This window comes from Cebus imitator, unplaced genomic scaffold (genome assembly GCF_001604975.1).
Source record: "Cebus imitator isolate Cc_AM_T3 unplaced genomic scaffold, Cebus_imitator-1.0 Scaffold154, whole genome shotgun sequence".
Taxonomy (NCBI): Eukaryota; Metazoa; Chordata; class Mammalia; order Primates; family Cebidae; genus Cebus; species Cebus imitator.
Window position 1 is genome coordinate 1736528 of NW_016107469.1, and position 24035 is coordinate 1760562.

Below are 24035 nucleotides of genomic sequence, written 5' to 3' on the forward strand. Positions count from 1 at the left end.
TCAGATGACATACATAAAGTATGAAAATAGGCTGAGTGCTATGGCTCACACCTGTAACCCCAGCACTCTCGGAGGCCAACGTGGACATATCTCTTGAGGCCTAGAGTTTGAGACCAGCTTGGCCAGCATCGTGAAACCCTGTCTCTACTTAAAAAATATATACAAAAAATAGCCAGGCATGGTGGTGTATGCCTATAACCCCAGATACTCAGTGGCTGATGCATGAGAATCACTTGAACCCAGAAGCCAGAGGTTGTGGTGAACCAAGATCACACCATGGCACCACAGCCTGGGCAACAGAGCAAGATGCTATCTCAAAAAAAAAAAAAAAAAAAAGTAAACTGACTATAAAGCAAGAAGTCTGTATCTAGTAAAACTGTCCTTCAGAAATAAGGCAGAAATTAAGACATTCCCAGAAAAACAGCTGAGGCAACTCATTATCACTGACTTACTCTACAACAGATGCTAAAGAGAGTGCTGGAAGCTGAAATTAAAAGACACTGAACAGCTACTCAAAGCCATATAAATAAATAAAGACCACTGGTAAATGTAACTAAGTAGGCAACTAGAAAAGCCAGCAGTATTGTATTTTTGGTTTGTATCTCCACTTTTTATTTCCTACATAATTTAAAAGACAAATACGTAAAAAGCTCATACATCCATATCATTATCTACACACAATGTATGAAGATGTACTGTGTAACAATAATATAAAAGGGGGTGAAGCTGTATTGGTGCAAAGATTCACACACTATTGCAAATTCAAATTAGACTGCTATAAATTTAGGATGTTAAGTATAATTCCTATGGTAACCACACACAAAAAAATAAACTAAAAAATATGCACAAAAGGAAATAAGAAGGAAGACAAAATGCTTCACTACAAAAATAACTAAACACACAAAAAAGACAAGAATGTTGAAAATGATAGACAAAAAAAGGTATAAGGTAAGCCTGGGCAACAAAATAAGACCTTATCTTTATAAAAATACAAAAAAATTAGCTGGGCATGGTGGAATGTATAGCCTAGCTACTTAGCAGATTGAGGTGGGAGGACTACCTGAGCCTGAGGAAGCTGAGGATGCAGTGAGCCATAATCATGCCACTGCTCCTCAGGCCAGGTAGACAGTGAGGCCCTGTCTAAAAAAAAGAAAACAAACAGCAAAATGGCGGAAGTCCTTCCTTATCAGTAATTACAATAAATGTAAGTGGATTAAACTCTCCATCAAAAAGGAAAGACGGATTTTTAAAAACTCATGATTGAACCATAAACTATCTACAAGAGACTTTCTTTCTCTTTCTCCCTCCTTCCTTCCCTCCGTCTCTCTCTCTCTCTTTTCTTTTCCTTCCTTCCTTCCTCCCTCCCTCTCACTCTCTCTTTCTTTTTTTTGAGACAGAGTCTCACTCTGTCACCCAGGCTGGAGTGCAGTAATGCCATCTCAGCTAACTGCAACCTTTGCTTCCCAGGTTGCAGTAATTAATTCTCCTGCCTCAGCCTCCCAAGTAGGTGGGGTTACTGGCACCCACCACCACACTGAGCTAATTTTTGCTTTTTTTTTTTTTTTTTTTGAGATGGAGTGTCACCAGGCTAGAGTGAAGTGGCACAATCTCAGCTCACTGCAACCTCCACCTCCCAGGTTCAAGTGATTCTCCTCCCTCAGCCTCCCAAGTAGCTGGGACCACAGTGCACACCACCATGCCCAACTAATTTTTGCATTTTTAGTAGAGATGGGTTTTCACCATGTTGGCCAGAATGGTCTCGATCTCTTGACCCCGTGATCCAACCACCTCGACCTCCCAAAGTGCTGCGATAACAGGAGTGAGCCACTTCCCCTGGCCCTAATTTTTGTATTTTTAGTAGAGATAGGGTTTCACAATGTTGGCCAGGCTGGTCTCGAACTCCTGACCTCAGGTGATCCACCTACCTTGGTCTCCCAAAGTGCTGGGATTACAAGCGTGAGCTACCATGCCCAGCCAAGAGATTAACTTGAGATCCAAGACACAAGTAAGTGGAGTGCAAAAAGGTATCCCATGCAAATGGTAACCAAGAAAGCTGGGGAGGCTGTACTAGGATCAGAAAAAAACAGACTTTAAGCAAAAACTGTCATGAGAGACAAAGGAGGATATTATACACTAATAAAAGGATCAGTTCATCAAAAAAACATAATATATACATATATTCACCAAACAACAGAGTCCCAAAATATATGAATCAAACATTGGTACTGACATAAAGATAAACAGTTTTACAATAAAAGCTGGAGACCTCAACACACTACACTCAAAAAATGGATAGAACATCTACACAAAAGATCAGTAGTGAAATAACAGAACTAACAGACATATAAGCAATAACTAGATCTAGCAGACATATACCAGCATTCCACCTAACAACAGAATACACATTGTCCCCTGGTGCACATAAAACATTCTCCAGAACAGAACATATGTTGGGCCACAAAACAAGCATAAATACATTTTAAAAGATTAAAGTCATCTGGGATGGTGGCTCACACCTGTAATCCCAGCACTTTGGGAGGCCAAGACAGGTGGATCACTTGAGGTCAGGAGTTCGAGAACAGCCTGGCCAACATGCTCAAACCCCATCTCTAATAAAAATGCAAAAAATTAGCTGGGCGTGGCAGTGGGCACCTGTAATCCCAGCTACTCCAGAGGAGAACTGCCTGAACCCAGGAGGCAGAGGTTGCAGTAAGCCAAAGTTGTGCCACTGCACTCCAGCCTGGGTAACAAGTGAAACTCGGTCTCTTTAAAAAAAAAAAAAAAATTAAAACCATAAAAAGTACTTTCTCCAACCACAATGAAGAATAAAACTAAAAACAGAAGTAAAACTGGAAAACACACACATATGAAAATTAAACAATATACTCTTAATGAATGGGTCAAGGAAGAAATGTAAAGAAAATTAGAAAAATACTTTGGAACAAATGAAAATGACAATGTACAGGAGGCTGAGGCAGGAGGATTGCCTGGGCCTGGGAGGCAGAGTTTGCAGTGAGCCAAGATCACGCCACTGTACTCCAGCCCAGGCAACAACAGAGTAAGAGCCCATCTCCAAAAAAGAAAAAAAAAAAGAAAATCTGTAACACACCAAAACTTATGGGATGCAGAGGAGGCAGTGCTCAGAGGGAAACTGGTGGTTAAAAGTATATTTAAAAAGAAGAATAATCTCAAATCAATAATCTAATTTTACACCTTGAGGAGAAAGAAGCGAAAACTAAACCCAAGGCTAGCATCAGGAAAAAATAATTAAGATTGAGTAGACATAAATGAAATAAAAAACCAAAGAAATAGAAGGATCAGGAAAATGAAAAATTTGTTCATATTTGAATAGATAAACAAAATCGACCAAACATTACATAGACTGATCAAGAAAAAAAGACAGAAGATATAACTAAAATCAGACATGAATTTTTTACTACTGACTTCAAAAAATTAAAATGATGGTAATAAAATACCATGAACTGACAAATTAGATAGCTTAGATGAAATGGACAAATTCCAAAGAATACGCAAATTACCTAAACTGACTGAAGAAATATAAAATTACAACAGACTTAAAGTGAAGACACTGAATCAAAAATATCCCAACAATAGGCCTGACATGGTGGCTTATGCCTATAATCCCAGCACTTTGGGAGGCCAAGGTAGGCAGACTAGCTGAGGTTAGGAGTTCGAGACCAGCCCGGCTAACACGTTGAAACCCCATCTCTACTAAAAATAGAAAAATTAGCCGGGCATGGTGGTGTACACCTGTAGTCCCAGCTACTCAGGAGGCTGAGGCAAAAAAAAATCACTTAAACCCAGGGGGCAGAGGTTGCAGGGAGCCCTAGAGGTTCCAGTGAGCTGAATTCGCGCCACTGCACTCTAATCTGGGCAACTCCCAACAAAGAAAAAGGTGGAACCAGGTGACTTCACAAGTGAATTCCCAAAATTTATTTATTTATTTATTTACTTACTTACTTACTTATTTATTGACGGAGTCTCTCTCTGTCACCAAGGCTGGAGTGAAGTGGTGTGATCTCAGCTCATTGTAACTTCTGCCTCCCAGGTTCAAGTGATCCTTGCGTCTCAGACTCCTGAGTAGCTGGGACTACAAGTATGTCCCACTATATCCAGCTAAATTTTTGTATTTTTAGTAGAGATGGGGTCACACCATGTTGCCCAGGCTGGTCACGAATGTCTGAGCTCAGGTAATCTGCCCACCTCAGCCTCCCAAAGTGCTAGAATTACAGGAATGAGCCACTGCACCCAGCCTTCACCAAAAGATTTAAGTAAGAATTAATACCAATTCTTCTCAAACTCTTCTAAACAATATAATATTTTTATAGGGAATATTATATAGGGAATATTTCCTAACATGTTCTAGGACACCTTCTCGAGATCAAAGCCAGACAGATAACACAAGAAAATTAACTTCTATGAATATGGATGCAAAGTCTCAGCAAACTGCTAGCAAACCAAGTCCAAAAATATACTAAAAGAATCACACTGACCAAATAGGATTTATCTCAGTTTCATCCCAGGAATGTAAAAGTTGTTCAACATTAGGGAAATTAATCAAATTATTGATCGAACAAAGAAAAAAGATTAGCACAGTTGACACAAAAAAGGCATTTGAAAAAATCCAAAACACTTTCATAATATAAACTCTAAGAAAACTAGGAATAGAAAAAAAATTCCTCAACATGATAAAGGGCATGCATTAAAAAAAAAGCCTGGCAATATCATACACAAAGATTTTTGCCTCTGATCAAGAACAAGACAATGATGTCTGCTTTCACCACTGTAATTTAACATCATACTAAAAATTCTAGACAGAGCAACTAGTCTAAAAAATGAAACAAAAGGCATCCAAATTGGAGACAGAGAAGTAAAGCTGTATCACTCATGACATGATCCTATTTATAGGAAATTGCAGAGAACCCACATGAAAGCTACTAGAGCTAATACATGAATTCAGAAGAGTTTTAGGGTATAAGATTCACACGCATAAAGCAGTTGTGTTTACATACACAATACAATAAAGTAATTGAAAAGGAAATTAAACAATTCCACTTAGAATAGCATCTAAAGGAGTAAAATGCCCAGATATAAATTTCAGCAAAAAGGTGAAAGACTGTACACTGAAAACTACTAACAGTATCAAGAAAGTAAAAAGCCAATATACAGAATGGAAAAAACTGAAAATCATGTATCTCATAAGGGTTTAATACTCAGAATATAGAAAGATGTCCTATAGCTCAACAGCCCAATTAAAATATAAGCAAAGTAGCTGAACTGACATTTCTCCTAAGAAGATCTACAAATGGCCAAAAAGCACAGGAAAAAGATGTCAACATCATTAGTCATTACGGAAATGCAAAACCATAAGGAGATACCACTTCACATCTACCAGGCTGATACTTTTTTTTTTTTTTAAAAAAGGAAAATAAATGCTGATGAAGAGGCAGAAATACTGGGACCCTCTGGCATTGCTGGTGGTATAAACATTATGGAAAGTAGTTTGGTGGCTCATCAAAAATTGAAATGTAGAATTACCATATGACCCAGAAATCCCACTCCTAGGTACATACCTAAAATTATGAAAACAGGGACTCAAATACTCGTATGCCAATGTTCAGTACAGATCAAAACAATTCAAGTGTCCAACAGATGAAAGGATAAACAAAATATAGTTTATCCACACAATGTAATCTTATTCGGCCACAAAAAGAAATGAAGTACTGATACATGCCACAACATGGATAAACTCTGAAAACATGCTAAGTGAAAGAAGACAATCACAAAGACCACATATTATATAATTTCATTGATTTCATTGATATGACATACCCCCAAAAAGGCAAATCCATTGAGACAGGAAGAAAATTCATGGTAGCTAAAAGCAGGGGGAAATAGGGAGTGAATTGCTAATGTACACAGCTTTAGATAGTGGGAAGACAGATGCACAAAACCCACTGAACTGTACACTTTATAAGGGTGTTCCAGGTGTACTGGTGAATGCCTATACTCCCAGCTACTCAGGAAGCTTGAGCCAGGAGAACTGGAGTTCCAGACCAGCTTGGGCACAGCAAGATTCTGCCAAAAAAATAAAAATAAAAACAAACCAAAAAGGGTGAACTTTAAATCTTAATAAAACTGTTATTTTTTTAATTCCATGACAGACATGGGCTGTCAGTATGCCTTCTTTCCATGCAATAATAATGATATGTACTTGACCATTTATTTAAAACAATCTTTTGACTACAAAAGAGTCTCACTTCACTAATAGTTCTTCAAAGCCATGCTGAAAATCACTACTTTAGATCAAACTTCCATTTGGACAGATAAATCAACAACTGCTGAACCCCTAAAAGGACAGGAGCTCAACCTCCGTGCACAGAGGATATACATGAGAAAAGAAATTCCATGAAGTGTTACAGGAAAGATGAAAATAGAAACGCATTAGTGATTTATTTTAAAAATCACCTATTTACTATATCAACAAGAAATCTTACACAAGTATAGTAGTAAAGGGTGAGCTGCACAAAAATGAAAGTCATCTTTTTAAATTAAGAAATTAAGGAATGGCCGGGCGCGGTGGCTCAAGCCTGTAATCCCAGCACTTTGGGAGGCCGAGGCGGGTGGATCACGAGGTCAAGAGATCGAGACCATCCTGGTCAACATGGTGAAACCCCGTCTCTACTAAAAATACAAAAAATTAGCTGGGCATAGTGGCGCGTGCCTGTAATCCCAGCTACTCAGGAGGCTGAGGCAGGAGAATTGCCTGAACCCAGGAGGCGGAGGTTGCGGTGAGCCGAGATTGTGCCATTGCACTCCAGCCTGGGTAACGAGTGAAACTCTGTCTCAAAAAAAAAAAAAAAAAGAAAGAAATTAAGGAATGCAGTGTTAGTTCTGTTACCTTTGTTGTTGTTGCTGTTGAGATGTTTCCCTCTGTTGCCCAGGCTGGAGTACAGTGGCATGATCTCGGCTCACTGCGGCCTCCACCTCCCATGTTCAAGTGATTCTCTTGCCTCAGCCTCCCAAGCAGCTGGCATTACAGGCATTCGCCACCATGCCCAACTAATTTTTATATTTTTAGTAGAGACAGGGTTTCATCATGTTGGTCAGGCTGGTCTCGAACTACTGACAGCAAGTGATCCTCCCACCTTGGCTTCCCAAAGTGCTGGGATTACAGGCATGTGCCACCACACCCAGCTGTTACCAATCTTTTTTATATTCTAGATTTGATTATATATATTTGAATACAGAAAGATACATCTCCATACAACACACAAGGAAAAGTTTTATTTAAGCACTACAGATTCATGACTATAATAAGAAAACCTGAGCTTTCGTCCTAGATAGGAGCTGTGCCCTTGAGAAAGGTACTTACCCCCTCCCAGCTTCCTATTCCTTATTTAAGAAATAAAAGTTTCTAAGACTACAGAATTTGTAATCTTTACTTATGGTAGAGGAAGGCATAACGATACTGCAAGTGAAAGTAGGCAAGGATTCTCTATTGACTACCGGGTAAATTTTAAGGAATCTTAAGTTTTTCTCCTCAAAATGTTCATTGCCAGTCTCTTAAGAAGTCTAAATATTTGGGAATCAGTGGAAAATAATGATGTACTTTATTTATCTCTCTATTTCATTTTTAGTCCAATTTTATCCCCTTCTGAATGTTGCCTAACAGGGAAAAACTTCTAATTGTTAGCTTCTTTAACTGTAGTATATTAAGCTGATTATCTCTCTACTGACCAAATCTGGACCCACTTATAATTTCTCATTGTACTGTTTGCTGAGAGTAATATTTTCTCACATTTGGTGAAATTTACATCAATGAAAAACTTTAATTTCACAAAGCTTCTCCTGTCTGTATACTTTCTTTCATATATTAATTATCACAGATTTCTGAAAAATGTAGCAGATCACCTGGGTAAGAATACTTGCAGGCTTTCAAGAAATCATATTCCGCTGGGCGCTGTGGCTCATGCCTGTAATACCAGCACTTTGGGAGGCCAAGGCGGGTGGATCATGAGGTCAGGAGCTCGAGACCATCCTGGCCAACACTGTGAAACCCCATCTCTACTAAAAATACAAAAAATTAGCGAGGCGTAGTGGCACGCAACTTTAGTCCCAGCTACATGGTGAAGCCCCACCTCTATTAAAAATACAAAGATTAGCTGGGTGTGGTGGTGTACACCTGTAGTCCCAGCTACTCAGGAGGCTGAGGCAGGAGAACTGCCTGAACCCAGGAGGCGGAAGTTGCACTGAGCCAAGATGGTGGCACTGCACTCCAGCCTGGGCAACAGAGCGAGACTCTGTCTCAAAAAAACAAAAAATCATATTCCATCACTGGGATAATTGCTAATAATCCTCTTGGTAACTTTTGGTAATCTTACTGCTTTTACTGAGGTTGGTTCCTCAATTTAAATTACATTAAAAGCATTACTAAGTTACAGCATAAATGTAGCTTCTCTTGAACATACAAAAAGTTAATTCTTTTTATAGAAAAAAACAGAAAACATAATTAACAGAGAAAAACAAAAGCTGTGAGGTGATCCTTTCTTTTAAAAGTGATATTACCAACATCAAAACATTTTTTCCTGTTATATGTCCACTTTGGGGTCAGTATTTTAACATGAGTTACTTTAAATCCAACCAGGGGACTCAAGTTAGTCCAGTCTGAAAGCTGAGGGAGGAGAAGAAATTACACCTTATCATTTTTAATACCAATAGGTCGGGGTGAGGAACCAGTATAATCAATTGATATTAAAAGATTAATACATTAGCAAAACTCTCAAGATAAAGTCAGAGCTATAATTTTTAAAATACTGAGTCAACAAACGCCAAAATACACTATTATTAGCAAAACCAGACATATACAGTCTTGCATCACCTAACAACAGAGATACATTCTGAGAAACACATCGTTAGGTGATTCGCCCATGTGAATGCCATAGAGTAGACTTATACAAACCTAGATGCTATAGCCTACTACACACCTCAGCTATATTGCTCTTGGGCTACAAACCTGTGCAGCATGTGACTGTACTGAAAAGTGCGGCAATTACAACACAATGGCAAGTATTTGTGTATTTAAACGTATCTAAGCCTAGAAAAGGCACTGTAAAAATATGGTACTGTATTATAATCTTATGGAACCACTGTCATAATACATGGTCTGTCGTTAAGCAGAATGTTGTTATGCTGCACACAACTATGTTTCTTTCTTTGTTTTTGTTTTTTTGAGACGGAGTCTTACTCTGTTGCCCAGGCTGGCTGGAGTACAGTGGCATGATCTCAGCTCACTGCCACCTCCGCCTCCTAGGTTTAATTTCTCCTGCCTCAGCCTCCCAAGTAGCTGGGATTAGAGGCACACGCCATCATGCCTGGCTAATTTTTGTATTTTTAGTAGAGATGGTGTTTCGCCACGTTGGCCAGGCTGGTCTCAAACTCCTTACCTCAAAGTGATCTACCTGCCTGAGGCTCCCAAAGTGCTGGGATCACAGGTGTGAGCCACTGTGCCTGGCCAGTGTAAACTCTTAGTAGCAGTTTTCAACGTACTACGTGTGTGAAAAAGGGATGGAGCGGCACTGTCACTACAACTTAGGCAGTAGCCCAAACACATTAAAAAATATATATACATACATATATGACACTTAAAAACAGTAAATGGAGCCTAAGCATGATGGTTCATGCCTATAATCCCAGCATTTTGGGAGACCAAGGTGGGAGGAAATGCTTGAGCCCAGGAATTCAAGGTCAGCCTGGGCAACATAGCAAGATCCTCTTTCTAAAAAAATTTTTAAATTAGCCATGTATGGTGCCATATGCCTGTAGTTCCAGCTACTTGAGAGACTCCCATGGGAAAATCACTTGAGCCCAGGCAGTCCAGGCCTCAGTAAGCCATGACTGCACCACTGTACTCCAACCTGGATGACAGAGCAAGACTCTGACTCAAAAAAACATAGCAATGGTTCTCCAGTGACTAAATTCAGCACTGCTACCACCAAAACAAGTAGAATATCAAGGCTAAGATAGAAATGGGTGAAGTAACAGATGGTCCAACATCACAGGAGAGTGTTCTACTACTCTGAGAAACATCAGTGATTCTCAATCAGGAGTTATTTTGCCTCACAGCAGACCTTTCTTGGTTGTCACACTGGAAGAGACTCTACTGGTATTTGGTGGGTAGAGGCCAGGGATGCTGCTAACACTGCATATGACATACAGGACAGCCCATAACACAAAAAATTATCTGGCCCAAAATGTCAATTGTGCCAAGGCTGAGATACCTAACCCATACCCAGAAATATCTTTTTTCTTTTTGGTAAATATTAGTGAATGGAAGATAAGCCACTAAGTCAATCATTCTGAGTGGTATTAAAAGACTACAGAACTTTAAAAGGGTGACTTTGGAGGATTATTCCAAAACAACATGATTTATTTATAGTAGTCTGCATAAAACAGCAACATGAAAGGGGAAAAAAGCTATCACGCTGTTCATAAACTCTTAGAGACTTACTATTGCTTCATAAAGTGAGCTTTATAATTTTTTTTTCTGTAAGTTTTAAGGACTAAAGCCAGTAAGAACATAAATTTGAAACCAGAGACCTGAACAATGATCACATTCTCAAAGAGTTATTCATTAATCTAGCTACTATACAAGCTAAAGCTATTATTTGTGTGTATGTGTGTGTATATATATATATGACATATATACACACGCACAAACATGAAAAAAGGGCAAACCCTCCAGAAACTGAAAAAACAAACAATTTTAAATTCATGCCTTCTGCTCAGTCTATAAGATTTTGGTTTTTAAATGCTCATCAAAAGTAGATTCTGAGAACCAGAGGTTAAAAAAAAAAAAAAAAAAAAAAAAAAAAAAAAAAAAACAAGGAATGTAAAAGTCAGGAAAGTATTTGTCAGATTAGTGTCAGAGACCTTTGTGAGGATGACGCCTTTATCCTCTGCATACATATCCTTATTGCAGTTCACTTGGCAGCAGAATTAGAACTGCTGAAGATAATTTGGTACGTTTTTACCTTTTTTTGTACACTGCAATTATCAATTGTTTACTGTGACCTTGCTCGGCTCTGTGCAGGGTACCATGTTAGGGCAACTGCAAATATTACTTAAATGATTACAACAGCACCTTCCTTGTCCTTTCTTATTTACCAAGATTAAAATGATGATTTTTTAAAAGATTTAATAAAGAGTCTGGGCATTGTAAGCTCGTAAAAGTATTAAAATAGTCTTGACTGACAAATGAAAACTTAATTTGGAAGTAATTTTTATGATTTCTTTTAAAACATCTCAATAATCATAGCTGTTTTTTAAATCTAGATAGGACCCTCAACAAAATGCCTGACTCAGCATTATTATTCTTCATATACATGCTAATTACCAGTTTAAATGCTTTAAGTAATCAATTCTAATTCAGCAACCATGTTCATGAGATAAAAACCATCTCTCAAAACTGTAATCAAGAATATCAGTGTTTTCAAAAAGGTAACCTCAAATGTATTTTATTAATTGAAATACTCCCTTATACTAAAACCCTGCTTAAAAGATTTGTTGCTTGCCATTATCTTAAATTGCTCTGGACTTCATCAATAGACCTAGTTGTTAAATTCAGGAGCAATGACAACAAATTCAGGGCAAAGAGCTGCTGAGAGTGAGATCCTCTCTTTAGAATAATCAGAGATAGATGACAAAAAGGAGCCACACCAAATACCCTTTCAAAATGTCACTAAGAATCTGGACATAAGCAAAACAAAATAAGTACATTTTTACACATCTTAAAGAAAATTCTAATTCTACCCCTCACTGGACTAGGCTTTGCTAAAAAATAAAAATCCAGCAACTTTGAAAAAGAGTGAGATGATGTTGTTACAGGTTTCTGAAAATGAGAAATAATGATCCTCACTAATTAAATGTAAAGTGAGAAAAACTGGTTCCATTACCCAGAGATTGTCAGTCACCTGATAAACAGACTTTAAAGTAGAAAAACTTTAAGAACCAAGTGTCATTCTTTAAAAGCCTATAGAACTATACATGCAATTTTTACTTCCTTCACTTGACTTATACAATATTAAGACGGCCAATTTTATGTTAAACATATACTTCTGAACCAGTTCTCCTCTTTTAAAAGATGAATTTTTTTTTTTTTTTTTNTTTTGATCCCAGGAAGCATCAACTGAACCTTACCTACAATGTTGGCAGATTGGTTTCTCTAAATACCTCAGTTCTGTTGGTTTGAGTTTTCCAAAATCAAATGACTTTTACTCGTGTTTTAGTATTCTTGAATTAGGGCAGGTAACTGCTCACAGCTTGACTTCAAGTGAACAGGCACACAAGTACAAGACTCAGTCCTTTCCAGCGCCTACAGCTCTCAGTAAAACAGTGACAGTGTAGCAAAATCTTGGCTATTTGGGGTCTGGGATCATTAATAAAATCCAAAATCTACGATGTAGTCTCATAGTTCATACAGTTCTCTTTTCAACATACCACTTCCTCCTCTTTTTTTTTTTAAACATGACTCTTTAAATGTTTTTAATATATTTTAACTTCACATTTCAAGAACGGTATTATTATATTTTATGCATTACTTTTTAATATACAAGCCACACCCAAAGAAGTTTTTCATTAATCACATATAAACCCTCACATTTCATCTTAATTTAAATTGATGAATGTTTTTCTTAATTTTAAAGAAAACCTACATCCTTTTAACGGAAACAACTATTTCTACCTAAAAAGTTACAGAAATGCACCCACAAACAACTTTACCAATGGCAAAATTAACCTCAAAATTTTGGTTAAAAAATCAGAAAGTTACAATAATTCCTATGCTCTTCCAGCTACCAAGGGACACATGAAAAAATATTTTTTACCCAAACGAACAGTCCTGGAAAACCAAAGGAATATAAGCTAGCTTTATGTTCTTTTTCCCCTCTATCCTAAGACTTCAATTTCCGCCTTTTATTGAAAGGAAATAAACAGCTAGCTTCCTGTTCAATCACTAGCTTAGAGCCAGTCTTTTACACATCACTGAACACAACCCACCTCCTCCTTTACTTCTCTCAAATGTCTCTTATCTTAATTTAAACTTGTTGAAACATGAGACCATTTTACCACACTAATGCCTTCCTGTGAAATTTATCTTATTTCAACATTAAGAATACAAGAAAAGTCAAGATACCCATAGATTACTTCTTATTTCTAAAATATTTAAATTTAGATAACGAAGACTTAGTACCCATGAAAGCGAAAATTTGATTTGCTAAAATTTAGTAATATTGAAATTCATAGGCAACGGTTTAATCTTCTGTTCTTGCTATTGTACACAACTAGAAAAAGGAGGTCACTCCTCTTTCTATTCCAATTACATGAAAACCTAAGACAGCTAACACGGCTATCAATAAAAAGGATTACCTTTTTTTAAAGCTAAATATTACTTTAACCCTATACTTTCTTTTAAAAATGGGATGCCTTAGCAAAACCAAGCTAGATGAATTCTTTTGTGCTTGAATGAACAACAGGAAAGCAAAGCCTCCAGGCCTTTGGGGAGGAACCTTGTCCCTGCAGCCCTGCTCTGATGTGCTTGGGAGATAAGGCTCCATAGTGACACTTAAGGAAAGGCCTGTTCACATTTGAATTTCTGCATTCCTCAAGAACAATTCATGGCAATAACTAACTTTGCAGAAGAGCTACATGAAAGCTTTGGCCAATGAATGAGGGTCATCTGCTCTTTATCACAAGGGTAAACCTCATCCTGGCCAGTTTCTAACCTTTTAACCCTGTGAATTCCTAATTTACACATGAATAATGGAATTCTTGCCTAGAGTGCAACTTTCAGCTTCTAGTTCCTAAGTTTAGAAACCAAGACTTGATTGCCTGTGTGTTAAAAATCTAAAACTTGCACAGATTAAAGTTTTAGATTTCCAGGTGCTGTAGTATTGTGCTTCTGTACAACCAAAAAATATGCTTACTGACAAAATCCTTGACTAAGAAAAAGAACACACTTGTACCCTGCTGCTATCAATACCTAAAAAAGAACTAGCTTTAAATTCAAGGGGGAAAAGAAAACCAGAATGTCCACTTAATGCCTATTATCTTCCTGTTTAAGATATATGTATCTCTCTGAACACAGGCTAAAGGGATTTGAACCTCCATCAGCTAAACTTATTTCTTAGATATCACAACTTTGTTAATTTAAAAAATACATAAAATATAAAAACTACTTCACAATAACAGCCTGCAAAATGATTCACATGTAATCTTTTATCATTAGTGATAATTTCTATAAAGATATAAAAATCTAAGATATTTAAAAAGCCAGTTCTGACATTTTGTTTGTTACACCTATTACATACCATTCAGATTTTATTTATGAAGTTAGAAAGCCCTGTATTTTTCCAAAAGTATTTTTGGAAGCCCTAGAATTCTGTCAGGCACCTCAGGAGGTCCTGGAAACAATGTACAGTCATGACAAATGCTTCATCTTCTCATGGGCTATCTGGACACCTCCACTACCTACTCCCTATCCCGGGAAGATAAGATAAGTTACAGTTCCTGGATATGAAAACACAAGATTGTACAAACCCCAAAGGTGGAAAAATTACAACTCTATAGAACAAGTTTACAATGGACAAAAATTGAATGAACAGAATATAATCATAAAAAGTACACTATCTTTAAAGCAGTGCTATACAGAAAAACCATTACTCCATGAAAAAAATAATTACTGGCCAATGATAACAGGGACGGAGGGAGGGGGGCGGGCAGGCAGGCAGAGGGAGGGGAGGAAAGGGACAGGAACAAGAGAAGGAGGGAGGGGGAGGAGGGTAGGTAGAAAGGAAAGAAGGGAGGAAGGTAAGGAAGGAGAATGGGAGGGGGAGGGGAGGGAGGAAAGGGATACGAGGAAGGAGGAAGGAAGAGGGAAGGGGGAGGAAGGAAGGAAGTAGGGAGGGAGGGGGAAGGTGGGGGAAGGAAGGAAGGAAGGAAGGAAGGAAGGAAGGAAGGAAGGGGAAGGAGATAGGGAGGGAGGGAAAGAAAAGGAAAGGAAAAATCAGAAATCCTCTCAGGTTTATACTATTCTTTGGCAAGGGTGGGAGTACGGCTAGAACTGCAAAGCTCTGATTTTTCTGATATATCAATATAGAAATATCTTTGTTTGCAATTTATTTTCTACAATTAATCATTACAGCAGAATAAAATAAATTACTAATATAAGGGTGGCATAAATGTGACCGTGAACTGTTAACAGTAAAGAGACCTAGGAAATTCCTGCCAACAGCTTCCTAAACTTCAATTGTATAGAACCTGAGACAACTATTTCCTAAAAATTATGCTATCATTTCTTAAAGAGATGGGAGTCTCACTCCAGGCTGGACTCAAATTCCAGGGCTCAAGGAATCTTCCTGCTTCAGTCTCCTAAATAGCTGGGATTACAGGCTAACCACCAGCCCAGCTAAGAGTATGCCTTTATCTTAAGAACTCCATCTACCTATTACTCAACTTGTAAATGATCGATTTATAAGTATAGTGCAAAATCTACCTTTTGTGGATTAACCAAAGCATGCGGGTAGAATGCCTTAAACCTTTTTTTTTTTTTTTTTTTTTTTTTTTGTATGTTGTTTTTTTTTTTTCGAAAAATTGCACCAAGGTAAAGCAAAGCTCTAGCTGATGTGGGTGTGTTGGTTAGGCATTAGCAGTACTGCCCTCACTATGTGCTCACTGGACAGCAGCACAACCCCAAGAAAAGGATGATTAAAGGCCTTAAAATGTTTTAGGATTCAATTTTGCTTTCGAGATTTTTAGTCTATTAATCTTGAGACCTGTGTGTTTCATCACCTGAAAAAGGTGTAATGCCTCAGTGGGAACAATGAGTTCACTACCTGTCCTAGGCCCATCTTTACACTCAACAGTTACAGGTCAACCACCAAGCAGTGGATCACTTGGGCAAATGGTTGATCTGATGGGGTTGTTAACAGAAAAGAAATCATTAGATAGCAAACTTTATGGCAAAGGGGAAAAGTGAGGAGATCTGGGTTTAAGTCCATTAGCCATAATATGGAAATGGTCTTAATCTCTTTCCCTCCCAGCAGGAAGACTAGGAATACTTCAAAGGCTTAAAAGAGAGTGACCAATGCCCTCTCCTACAATTAAAAGGCAACATGGGTGATCCAAAAGCAGTCAGAGAAATGGAAGGTTGGGCTATAAGAAAGATTTAGCACTCAAGAGCCATCTGCAAAGCAGAAAAATTTGCTTGCAATTGTTTTCATTAATCACAAATTTCCATAAGATCAAATTTTAAAACAACTTTTGTTGCGTTGGCCAAACTTCTACATCCAACTCTTCATATTGCGTGAAACACTTAAAATTTTTATAAAGTCACCTCTATAAGTTTTATTTTACTTGATGTTCTAAGCCTAACTTCTGTTCTCAATTACTCATTTGAATTTATTTTTTTTTTCGGACTTCTCTATATGCCTCAGCATCAACTATTATCTCCAGTGAAATTCTTCATATAAGCATGACTTAAGGGGTTATTATATTAATCAAGCAAGAAATCATCAAAATGTAGCAATGAAAATTGTCAACAACCAAAAACTTCAACACTTACTTGATAAGGTAAGATGAGCTTTTTGACTAAGAATGGCTCCATATTTGTTCACTGCCAAGCACTGATAAAATCCTTCATCGGACTGCTCTCCTCGTCTGCCTTCCACCTCGCTGATGTATAAAGAGCCGTTAGAAAGAACCTCGATTCGTTTATTTTCAGACAGTTTTGCTCCGTTTTTCAACCATGTGACCTTAATAGGAATTTCTCCGTGAGCCTGGCAATCTAAAACGACTGGGTCCTTTCTTGTGACAGTTACATCCTGTGGTTCTTTTATAAAAAACAGTTCGCTAAAGCACCACACTCCTATAAGGAAAAAAGGAGAATGCCACATCCAGAATTATAGGCATAAAATGATTCCTTAACACACGCCTGTAAAACACGTATTCAGGGTACAATAAGACAAAGTTTAACAAATCTTATTAGTTAACTTACAAACACCCTAATGAATCCATCTAAATTTCGGCAAACCCTTTCAACAAGTCAGAGAAATCACTTTTTACATCTTCACTAAAAGCACAGGGAAGATTTCAATAACTTCTATTCCTTGTACGAATTCTGTTCTCAAGTTCCTCGCTAGAGTTTCAGAATCATCAGGAAAACTCATGAGCACAAGCTGTTTGCTACTTTTACAAGCTTGTCAAAAAGATCTTGAACAGAGTAAGTCGTAAAAGTCTAATTTTACAAGAAATCATTAGCAAAACTCCAACTCTGTGAACAAGCAAGTTTATTTCTTTGTCCCTTGAAGTGTTTTTGGAACCCTTGGCACCTACTCCTTTGGGAACTGCGTTTATCTTTTGTGACAAATTACAAGTTTGCATTTTTCTATCTGCCCTTTTACAGCAGGGACTCTGTCTCCTCTCCTTGAAAGAAATCCATTTACTTAATTTCTGCAGAGCAAGCTAGGTATTTAAAAGACAAACAATAGACTTTGAAAAGTTGGTAACTCTTGCGGCTTGTACTCAGTGGGTGATCGGATTAGGAAACTTTTATTTCACTTTTTCAGAACTACCAACTGTTGGAAAAAATGTGTGACTAATTGGTCCTTACTGTCTAATAGGGATAGGAGATTGCTTAATCAACCAATACACATTTTTATCAGAGCAGAGGAAAGGCTTTATCCTAAGCATATACACATCGCCCCTGGCCCCTGCCAGGATAAAGCATTCGATGACCAACTAATACTCTGTCACCTCCTGCATTTAGTGCACAGGCCTCAAAGGCTTGCGTATTGATTGGGAGCGAATGAAGTATGGGGGTATGTGGGGGAAGAGTTGTTTCATCTTCCTCCGGATCGTTTTGGATCCTTGACTACAAATCCCCAGGAACGATTTGTTTCTCCTCAAGGCAGGTCCTCAGAATCCTCACTCCTCAGGACTCCCATAAGGTACTACCAGGGAGATGCGAGCCACCCTAATAACCCCCAGCGCTGCGCGCGGACCACTCCGGAAGACGCCCATTGTGTTCCTGAGCCACATCTGACTTTGATCCTCTTTTCAAGCCTAACAGAAACTAACCACTCGAGAAAAACTCTGGTGTTTGTAACTTGCAAATAAATAACCTACCGTCACCCCAAATACTTTACACGTTTCTCTTTCAGGAAAAATGAGTTCATCCAAGTTTGTGTAAGACGAACCTAGAATATAGAAGAATCTTCAGATCCATACACACCTCAGGCCCTGACCACAAATACGTAGCTGTGGAAAATACATCCTATTTATCTAGTTCCAGCTTCGAAGACCTTTCTCCTTCCCTCGCCGGGGCACAAATCGGCCACTTCACTCCCAACCCTGCCAATTCCACCCTCCCATCTCCTCCTGGCTCGATCCGGAGCCGGAAAGCTGGTGCCGACTTGGGCTATGAGTTTACCTATTCCCTCTCGCAGCCCTAAAAAGTGGGGGAACTCCCACTGCAGACACGGGAAGCCGCGCGGAACCGCGGCGCCCCCTGCGCGGCGAGGCAGCCAGTAAGGAAACAATATAAATAAAGCCACGTGCGGCCACGGCAGCCCCGGCGGGCGGGCGGGCTGCCCCGAGCCCGGCTGCTCGCGGAGGCGGGGACGCGGCCGGAGCCGGGACAATGGCGCGAGAAGTAAGAGACCAGAGTGGACAGCGGCCGCCAGAACTCCGCAGCCCGGGGCGCGCGGCAGGGAGGGGCGCGCGCCCGGAGAGGCTGCCGTAGTTCCGCCCGCGCCGCCGCAGAGCTCGCGGGCAACTCGTGTCTGCAGCCGGCGGCTCGGGACAGGCCGCGGGGCGAGAACAGGGGCCGGTGGTCAGCGCCACCACGGAGGACCCCGCCGCACGCTCCCCCCGCCCCACCGTTTCCTCTTTCCCCATCCCACTCGCGCCTGCTCCCGCCCCACAGAGGCAAGAGAAAGCAGAAGAAAGCGCGCCCACCTGGCACGGGGCTGAGCAGCAGCAGGAGCAGGAGCGCGCGGAGCAGCATCCCCGGCGGCCGCAGCCGGGCGAGGGGTCGCAGAGGAGGCGCCATTCAGCGGAGCCGCGCGGGCATGCTCCCCGGCCGCCCCGAGCCGCTGTCCGCCTGCCGCCCCCGCCCCGGGCGCTCGCCGCTCGGCGGCTGGACGCACGCAGCCCGGCTCCCTGCTCCGGCACCGGCGTGGTGCGGCTCGACGCGGGCGTCTGCGGCTGCGAGGCGGGTGCCCGGATGGCCGCTCGCGAGAAGCCGGGGGCCTGAGAGTCCGGCTGGGGGCGGAGTGAGGCGGCGGCTGCAGAGGGCGGGGGCGGCGGAGTGGACAGCGCCGCGGCCGCCGGCCTGGGACTACTTTCTACATCTGGCCCCTGGTCTGGGACCGGGAGGTTGGCACGGCCGGCGGAGGGAGACGTTGGGCGGGGGCCGGGGGCGGCCGGGTCGGGGACCGCCGGGTAGGGGCCCTGGGGGGGAGGGGATGGGCCCAGCCGGACAATGCACGTGGGGGTCAAGCCCCGACTGAGGGTCTCCGGCCCGCGTCCCCGCCCCTTCTGCCTCCGCGCCACCGTCGGGGACAGAGCCACAAAGGCCGCTGAGGATTGGGGAAGGGGGAGGCCGGGGAGGGCTGGTGTTGAGAGACGGGGAAAGGCCGGAGGCTTCCCCCCTGATGGCCCTCGCCCACCCCCTCCTTCCCTCACACGCAGAGGCCCTGTGCAGGGAAATCTCACTCTTTCCCACTTCAGAGATTTGTCAGCTCCACTGGAGGCATCTCCGGGTGATAAGCCCCCGGAGATGCCCCCGTGCATTTGGGCACGGCTCTTCTCCCTGCCCCCATTAGATGCGGCGCGGGCTTAAAAATATCTCCGGAGAGTGTTCTCAAATGAACAGTCGCCTTTAGGGGAGAGGGTTTATTATCTCTTCTTCAAGTTAGTCAAGTTCTTTAATTTGTGAGAACTGTGCACACAAAAGGCTCTGTCCTGAGAGCAGAAGCGAGATCAGGGGATTTCTAGATTCTGTGGGCTTGCTCCGAGAAGCGGGCTTTGATAGATTGCTTGGTTAGAAATTAAACTAAGACACAAATGTTGTGAATTTGTTCACATCTAAATTTCATTAAAGATAACAGGAGTTGAAACGTACATTTAAAGAATATAATCAGATTGCTAAACGTGTGGATCACAGAGCGCGTTTACATATGGATTAACATTTGCTAATCCAAAACTAAATCTGTGGCACATGATGAGGGCACAGGCTAAAAGCTAGCCTTCATGAAGGCTGCTGACAGAAAGCTAGTTTTGGTCACCAAAACATCAACACACTGCCTTTAGCATGTTCCAGAAATCCTCCTGGCCCGGTGTGGTGGGTTATGTTTGTAATCCCAGCACTTTGGGAGGCCGAGGCAGGCGGATCACTTGAGGTCAGGAATTTGAGACCAGCCTGGGCAACATAAGGAGACCCCCCGTCCCCCCAAAACTTATCTGCTCCGGTAGTCTCAGCTACTTGTGAGGCTGGGGTGGGAGGACCGCTTGAGACTAGAAGTCGAGGCTGGGGTGAGCTATGATCAGGCCACTGCACTCCAGCCTGTTTCCAATAAATAAACTCTCCTGATGAAGTAGTGAAAAAAAAAAAAAAAGTTTCGAACTTTAGCTCTACCTTCCCGGCTTAAGCTCGTTATAGTAAGGAACAGAATATTTAGCAGTTTCAACTTAACTGCATGTAAAACAGTAATATCCTTGGTATATTGCTTCTAAAACTCTATTTGAAACAAATGAAACTGGACTATTTCTAAGCATCAGAATAAAGGTGCATTGGAAGGGAAAACCTTTAGAGGTAATAAAATGAAATACTTGCAAGGATGTTTTAAATATCTGATAATTCAAATTTACACAAAATTATATTCCTGTTTGCCATTACACCTTTTTGTTTTTTCTTTTTCTTTTGAGATGAAGTCTCTGTTGCTGAAGCTGGAGTGCAGTGACACAATATCAGCTCACTGCAACCTCCACCTCCCAAGTTCAAGAGATTCTCCTGCCTCAGCCTCCTGAGTAGCTGGAACTACAGACACATGCCACCATGTCCAGCTAATTTTTGTATTTTTCGTAGAGACAGGGTTTCACTATGTTGGCCAGGCTGGTCTTGAACTCCTGATCTTGTGATCTGCTCACCTCAGCCTCCACCCAGCCTATTTTTTTTTTAATTGTAGGACATTCTCCCTCTTCCCTTTCTCCCTGTTCCCTTTCCATCGATCCCAAGTGCTCATATTTCCTGAATAACACAGTACATGTCTTGGACACTTACATTTTCTCTCATGTATAATACTTGTCTTATATCATGTGCTAGGCTACATAAGCTAATTAAGGACTTGTTATCTAGTTCTGGGATTCTCCACAATTTCCATCCAGCACGGTATATAGTGTGTAACACTGCAGTTGTTAAAAGCCTGGTTTGGGTATCTAACACACTAGCATTCAAATTTCAGAGTTATACAGACAAGTCACTCATGCTCTCAGACCTCATTCATTTAATGAGACTAAGAATAATACCGATGGGGTCTGGACGAGGTGGCTCACACCTGTAATCCCAGCACTTTGGGAGGCCAAGGTAGGTGGATCACCTGAGGTCAGAAGTTCAAGACCAGCCTAGCCAACATGGTGAAACCCCGTCCCTACTAAAAATACAAAAAATAGGAAGCTGAGGCAGAAGAATTGTATGAACCCAGGAAGCAGAGGTTGCAGTGAACGGAGATTGTGCCATTGCACTCCACCCGGGGCGACAGAGTGAAACTCCAAAAAAAAAAAAAAAAAAAAGAACAACACTGATGGGCTGCTGTGATATAAAATGATGCATGGAAAATACCGGTGCAAAGCTCTATAAATCCTTGCAATTATTTTTATTTAGTAAGTAAATATTCTCAATAGTGGCAAATCTTTGTTTTTTCAGAGTGGGCTTGATATTGAAAAAATTTTAGGAGTCAAAGCTGATTAATTTGTTTGGTGATTATGCTGATAGTGACTCTAATGACTTCTTTCAGTAGTTTCTAAGCTGGTCCTGAAAGAGGTTAGAAGTGCCTGGGTGTCTAACTTCCCAAAGCTACCTCCTTGGAGAATAAATGTCATGGAGATAAACAACTACCTAAGCCCTGTTTGTTTTTGTATTCTAAAACAATTGTTTTTAGACCAGAAAGAGTAGAGTCGATATAATTAAAGAGAATTGAAATCTGAGGGTAGGTTTAAAAAACAGTACAGATTATTTATTTAACAAATTCAAGTCTTATGTCCCAATTCTGAGGGGGGGATAATCATAACTTCACCCATCAAATTATAGAGCTGTAGCAAATATCTTTAAACCCTCTGACCTCTCATCATTATCTAGTTCTATAAAATCATAGGGCCATTTGCAGAAGTGTTTGAACCACAGTGGTAAAAGACAGTAAAAGTCTAGTGAGTTGTTCGATTTTTCATTTAACAAATAATTACTGAGCTCCTACTATGATGATTAGAAGACTAGGCCCTGATGTGGATCACCTGCCATGATATTAACATTTCGGTAATCACTCCTGACGAGCTTAATATTTATCATCAGAAATATTTTGAAATTGATTATTTTGAAAGTGAGTTGTGGCTGGGCATAGTGGCTCAGGCCTGTAATCCCAGCACTTTGAGAGGCTGAGGTGGGCAGATGGATTTTGTCCAGGGGTTTGAGACCAGCCTGGGCAACATGGGGAAACCCCATCTTTACAACAAAAACAAACAAAAAAAATTAGCTGGGTGTAGTGGGACATGCCTGTAGTCCCAGGTACGCAGCAGGCTGAGGTGGGAGAACTCCCTTAGCCTGGGAGTATGAGGCTACAGTGAGGCGTGATCAAGCCACTACACTCTAGCCTGGGCAACAGAGTAAGATCCTATCTCAAAAATAAGTAAAGAAAACTACAGGAGCTCTTTCCTTTCGCTACTGCCACCACAACCATGAGCATGCTCAGGCTTCAGAAGAGGCTCCCTTCTAGGGTCCTCCACTGTGGCAAGAAGAAGGTCTGGTTGGACCCCAGTGGCACCAGTGAAATCACCAATGCCAACTCCCATCAGCAGATCCGGAAGCTGATCAAAGATGGGCTGATCATCCACAAGCCTGTGACCATCCATTTCTGGGCTTGATGCCCAAACACCACCTTGACCTACCAAAAGGGCAGGCACATGGTCATAGGTAAGCAAGAGGGTACAGCCGATGCCCAAATGCCAGAGAAGTTCACATGGATAAGGAGAATGAGGATTCTGCACCTGCTGCTCAGAAGATAACATGAATCTAAGAAGCCTGATCGCCACATGTATCACAGTCTGTACCTGAAGGTGAAGGGTAATGTGTTCAAAAACAGGCAGATTCTCATGGAACACATCCACAAGCCGAAGGCAGACAAGGCCCGCAAGAAGCTCCTGGCTGACCAGTTGAGGCCCGCAGGTCTAACACCAAGGAAGCATGCAAAAGAGAACCTCTAGGCCAAGAAGGAGATCATCCAGACTTTGTCCAAGGAGGAAGAGACCAAGAAATAAAAGCTCCCCCTTTGTCTGTACATAATGGCCTCTCTGATTACATAGATCAACCATTAAAATAAGCCTTTATCTGCAAAAAGTAAAAAGAAAACTCTAAATAAAAACAAAAGTGAGTTGTAACTGTTGGGCTTGTAAAATGCTGCAACTGCTATGGAAAACAGTATGGCGTTACTAAAAATAATTAAAAATAGACCAGGTGCAGTGGGTCACACCTGTAATTCCAACACATTGAGAGTCCAAGGTGGCACATCATTTGAGGTCAAGAGTTTGAGACCAGCCTGACCAACATGGTGAAACCACCTCTCTACTAAAAATATTAAAAAAAAATCAGGCGGGCATGGTGGCAAATGCCTGTAGTCCCAGCTACTCAAGAGGCTGAAACACGAGAATTGCTTGAATCCAGGAGGTAAAGGCTGCAGTGAGCTGAGATC

The 24035-nt window shown here is 40.9% G+C and overlaps 1 protein-coding gene, 1 non-coding gene and 1 pseudogene across 2 annotated transcripts in view; 1 reads left to right on the top strand and 2 right to left on the bottom strand.

The window, feature by feature from the left end:
• Positions 1-19318, bottom strand: part of PRTG (protogenin) — a 129222-nt gene extending 109904 nt beyond the window's left edge. Inside the window, exons 1-2 of the mRNA XM_017543374.2 lie at positions 19033-19318; positions 16640-16942 (exon numbers count right to left, since the gene is read on the bottom strand). Of these exons, the coding sequence (XP_017398863.1) occupies positions 16640-16942; positions 19033-19126 (397 nt within the window). The 5' untranslated portion in view covers positions 19127-19318. The remainder of the gene's footprint in view (positions 1-16639; positions 16943-19032) is intronic.
• LOC119473397 lies at positions 15659-15784 on the bottom strand. Its single transcript, XR_005202599.1, has one exon. It is a non-coding gene; the product is annotated as a U4atac minor spliceosomal RNA (small nuclear RNA).
• Positions 19319-23025: 3707 nt separating the features above from the next.
• On the top strand, positions 23026-23666 carry LOC108314470 (annotated as a pseudogene).
• The last annotated feature ends 369 nt before the right edge of the window (positions 23667-24035 follow it).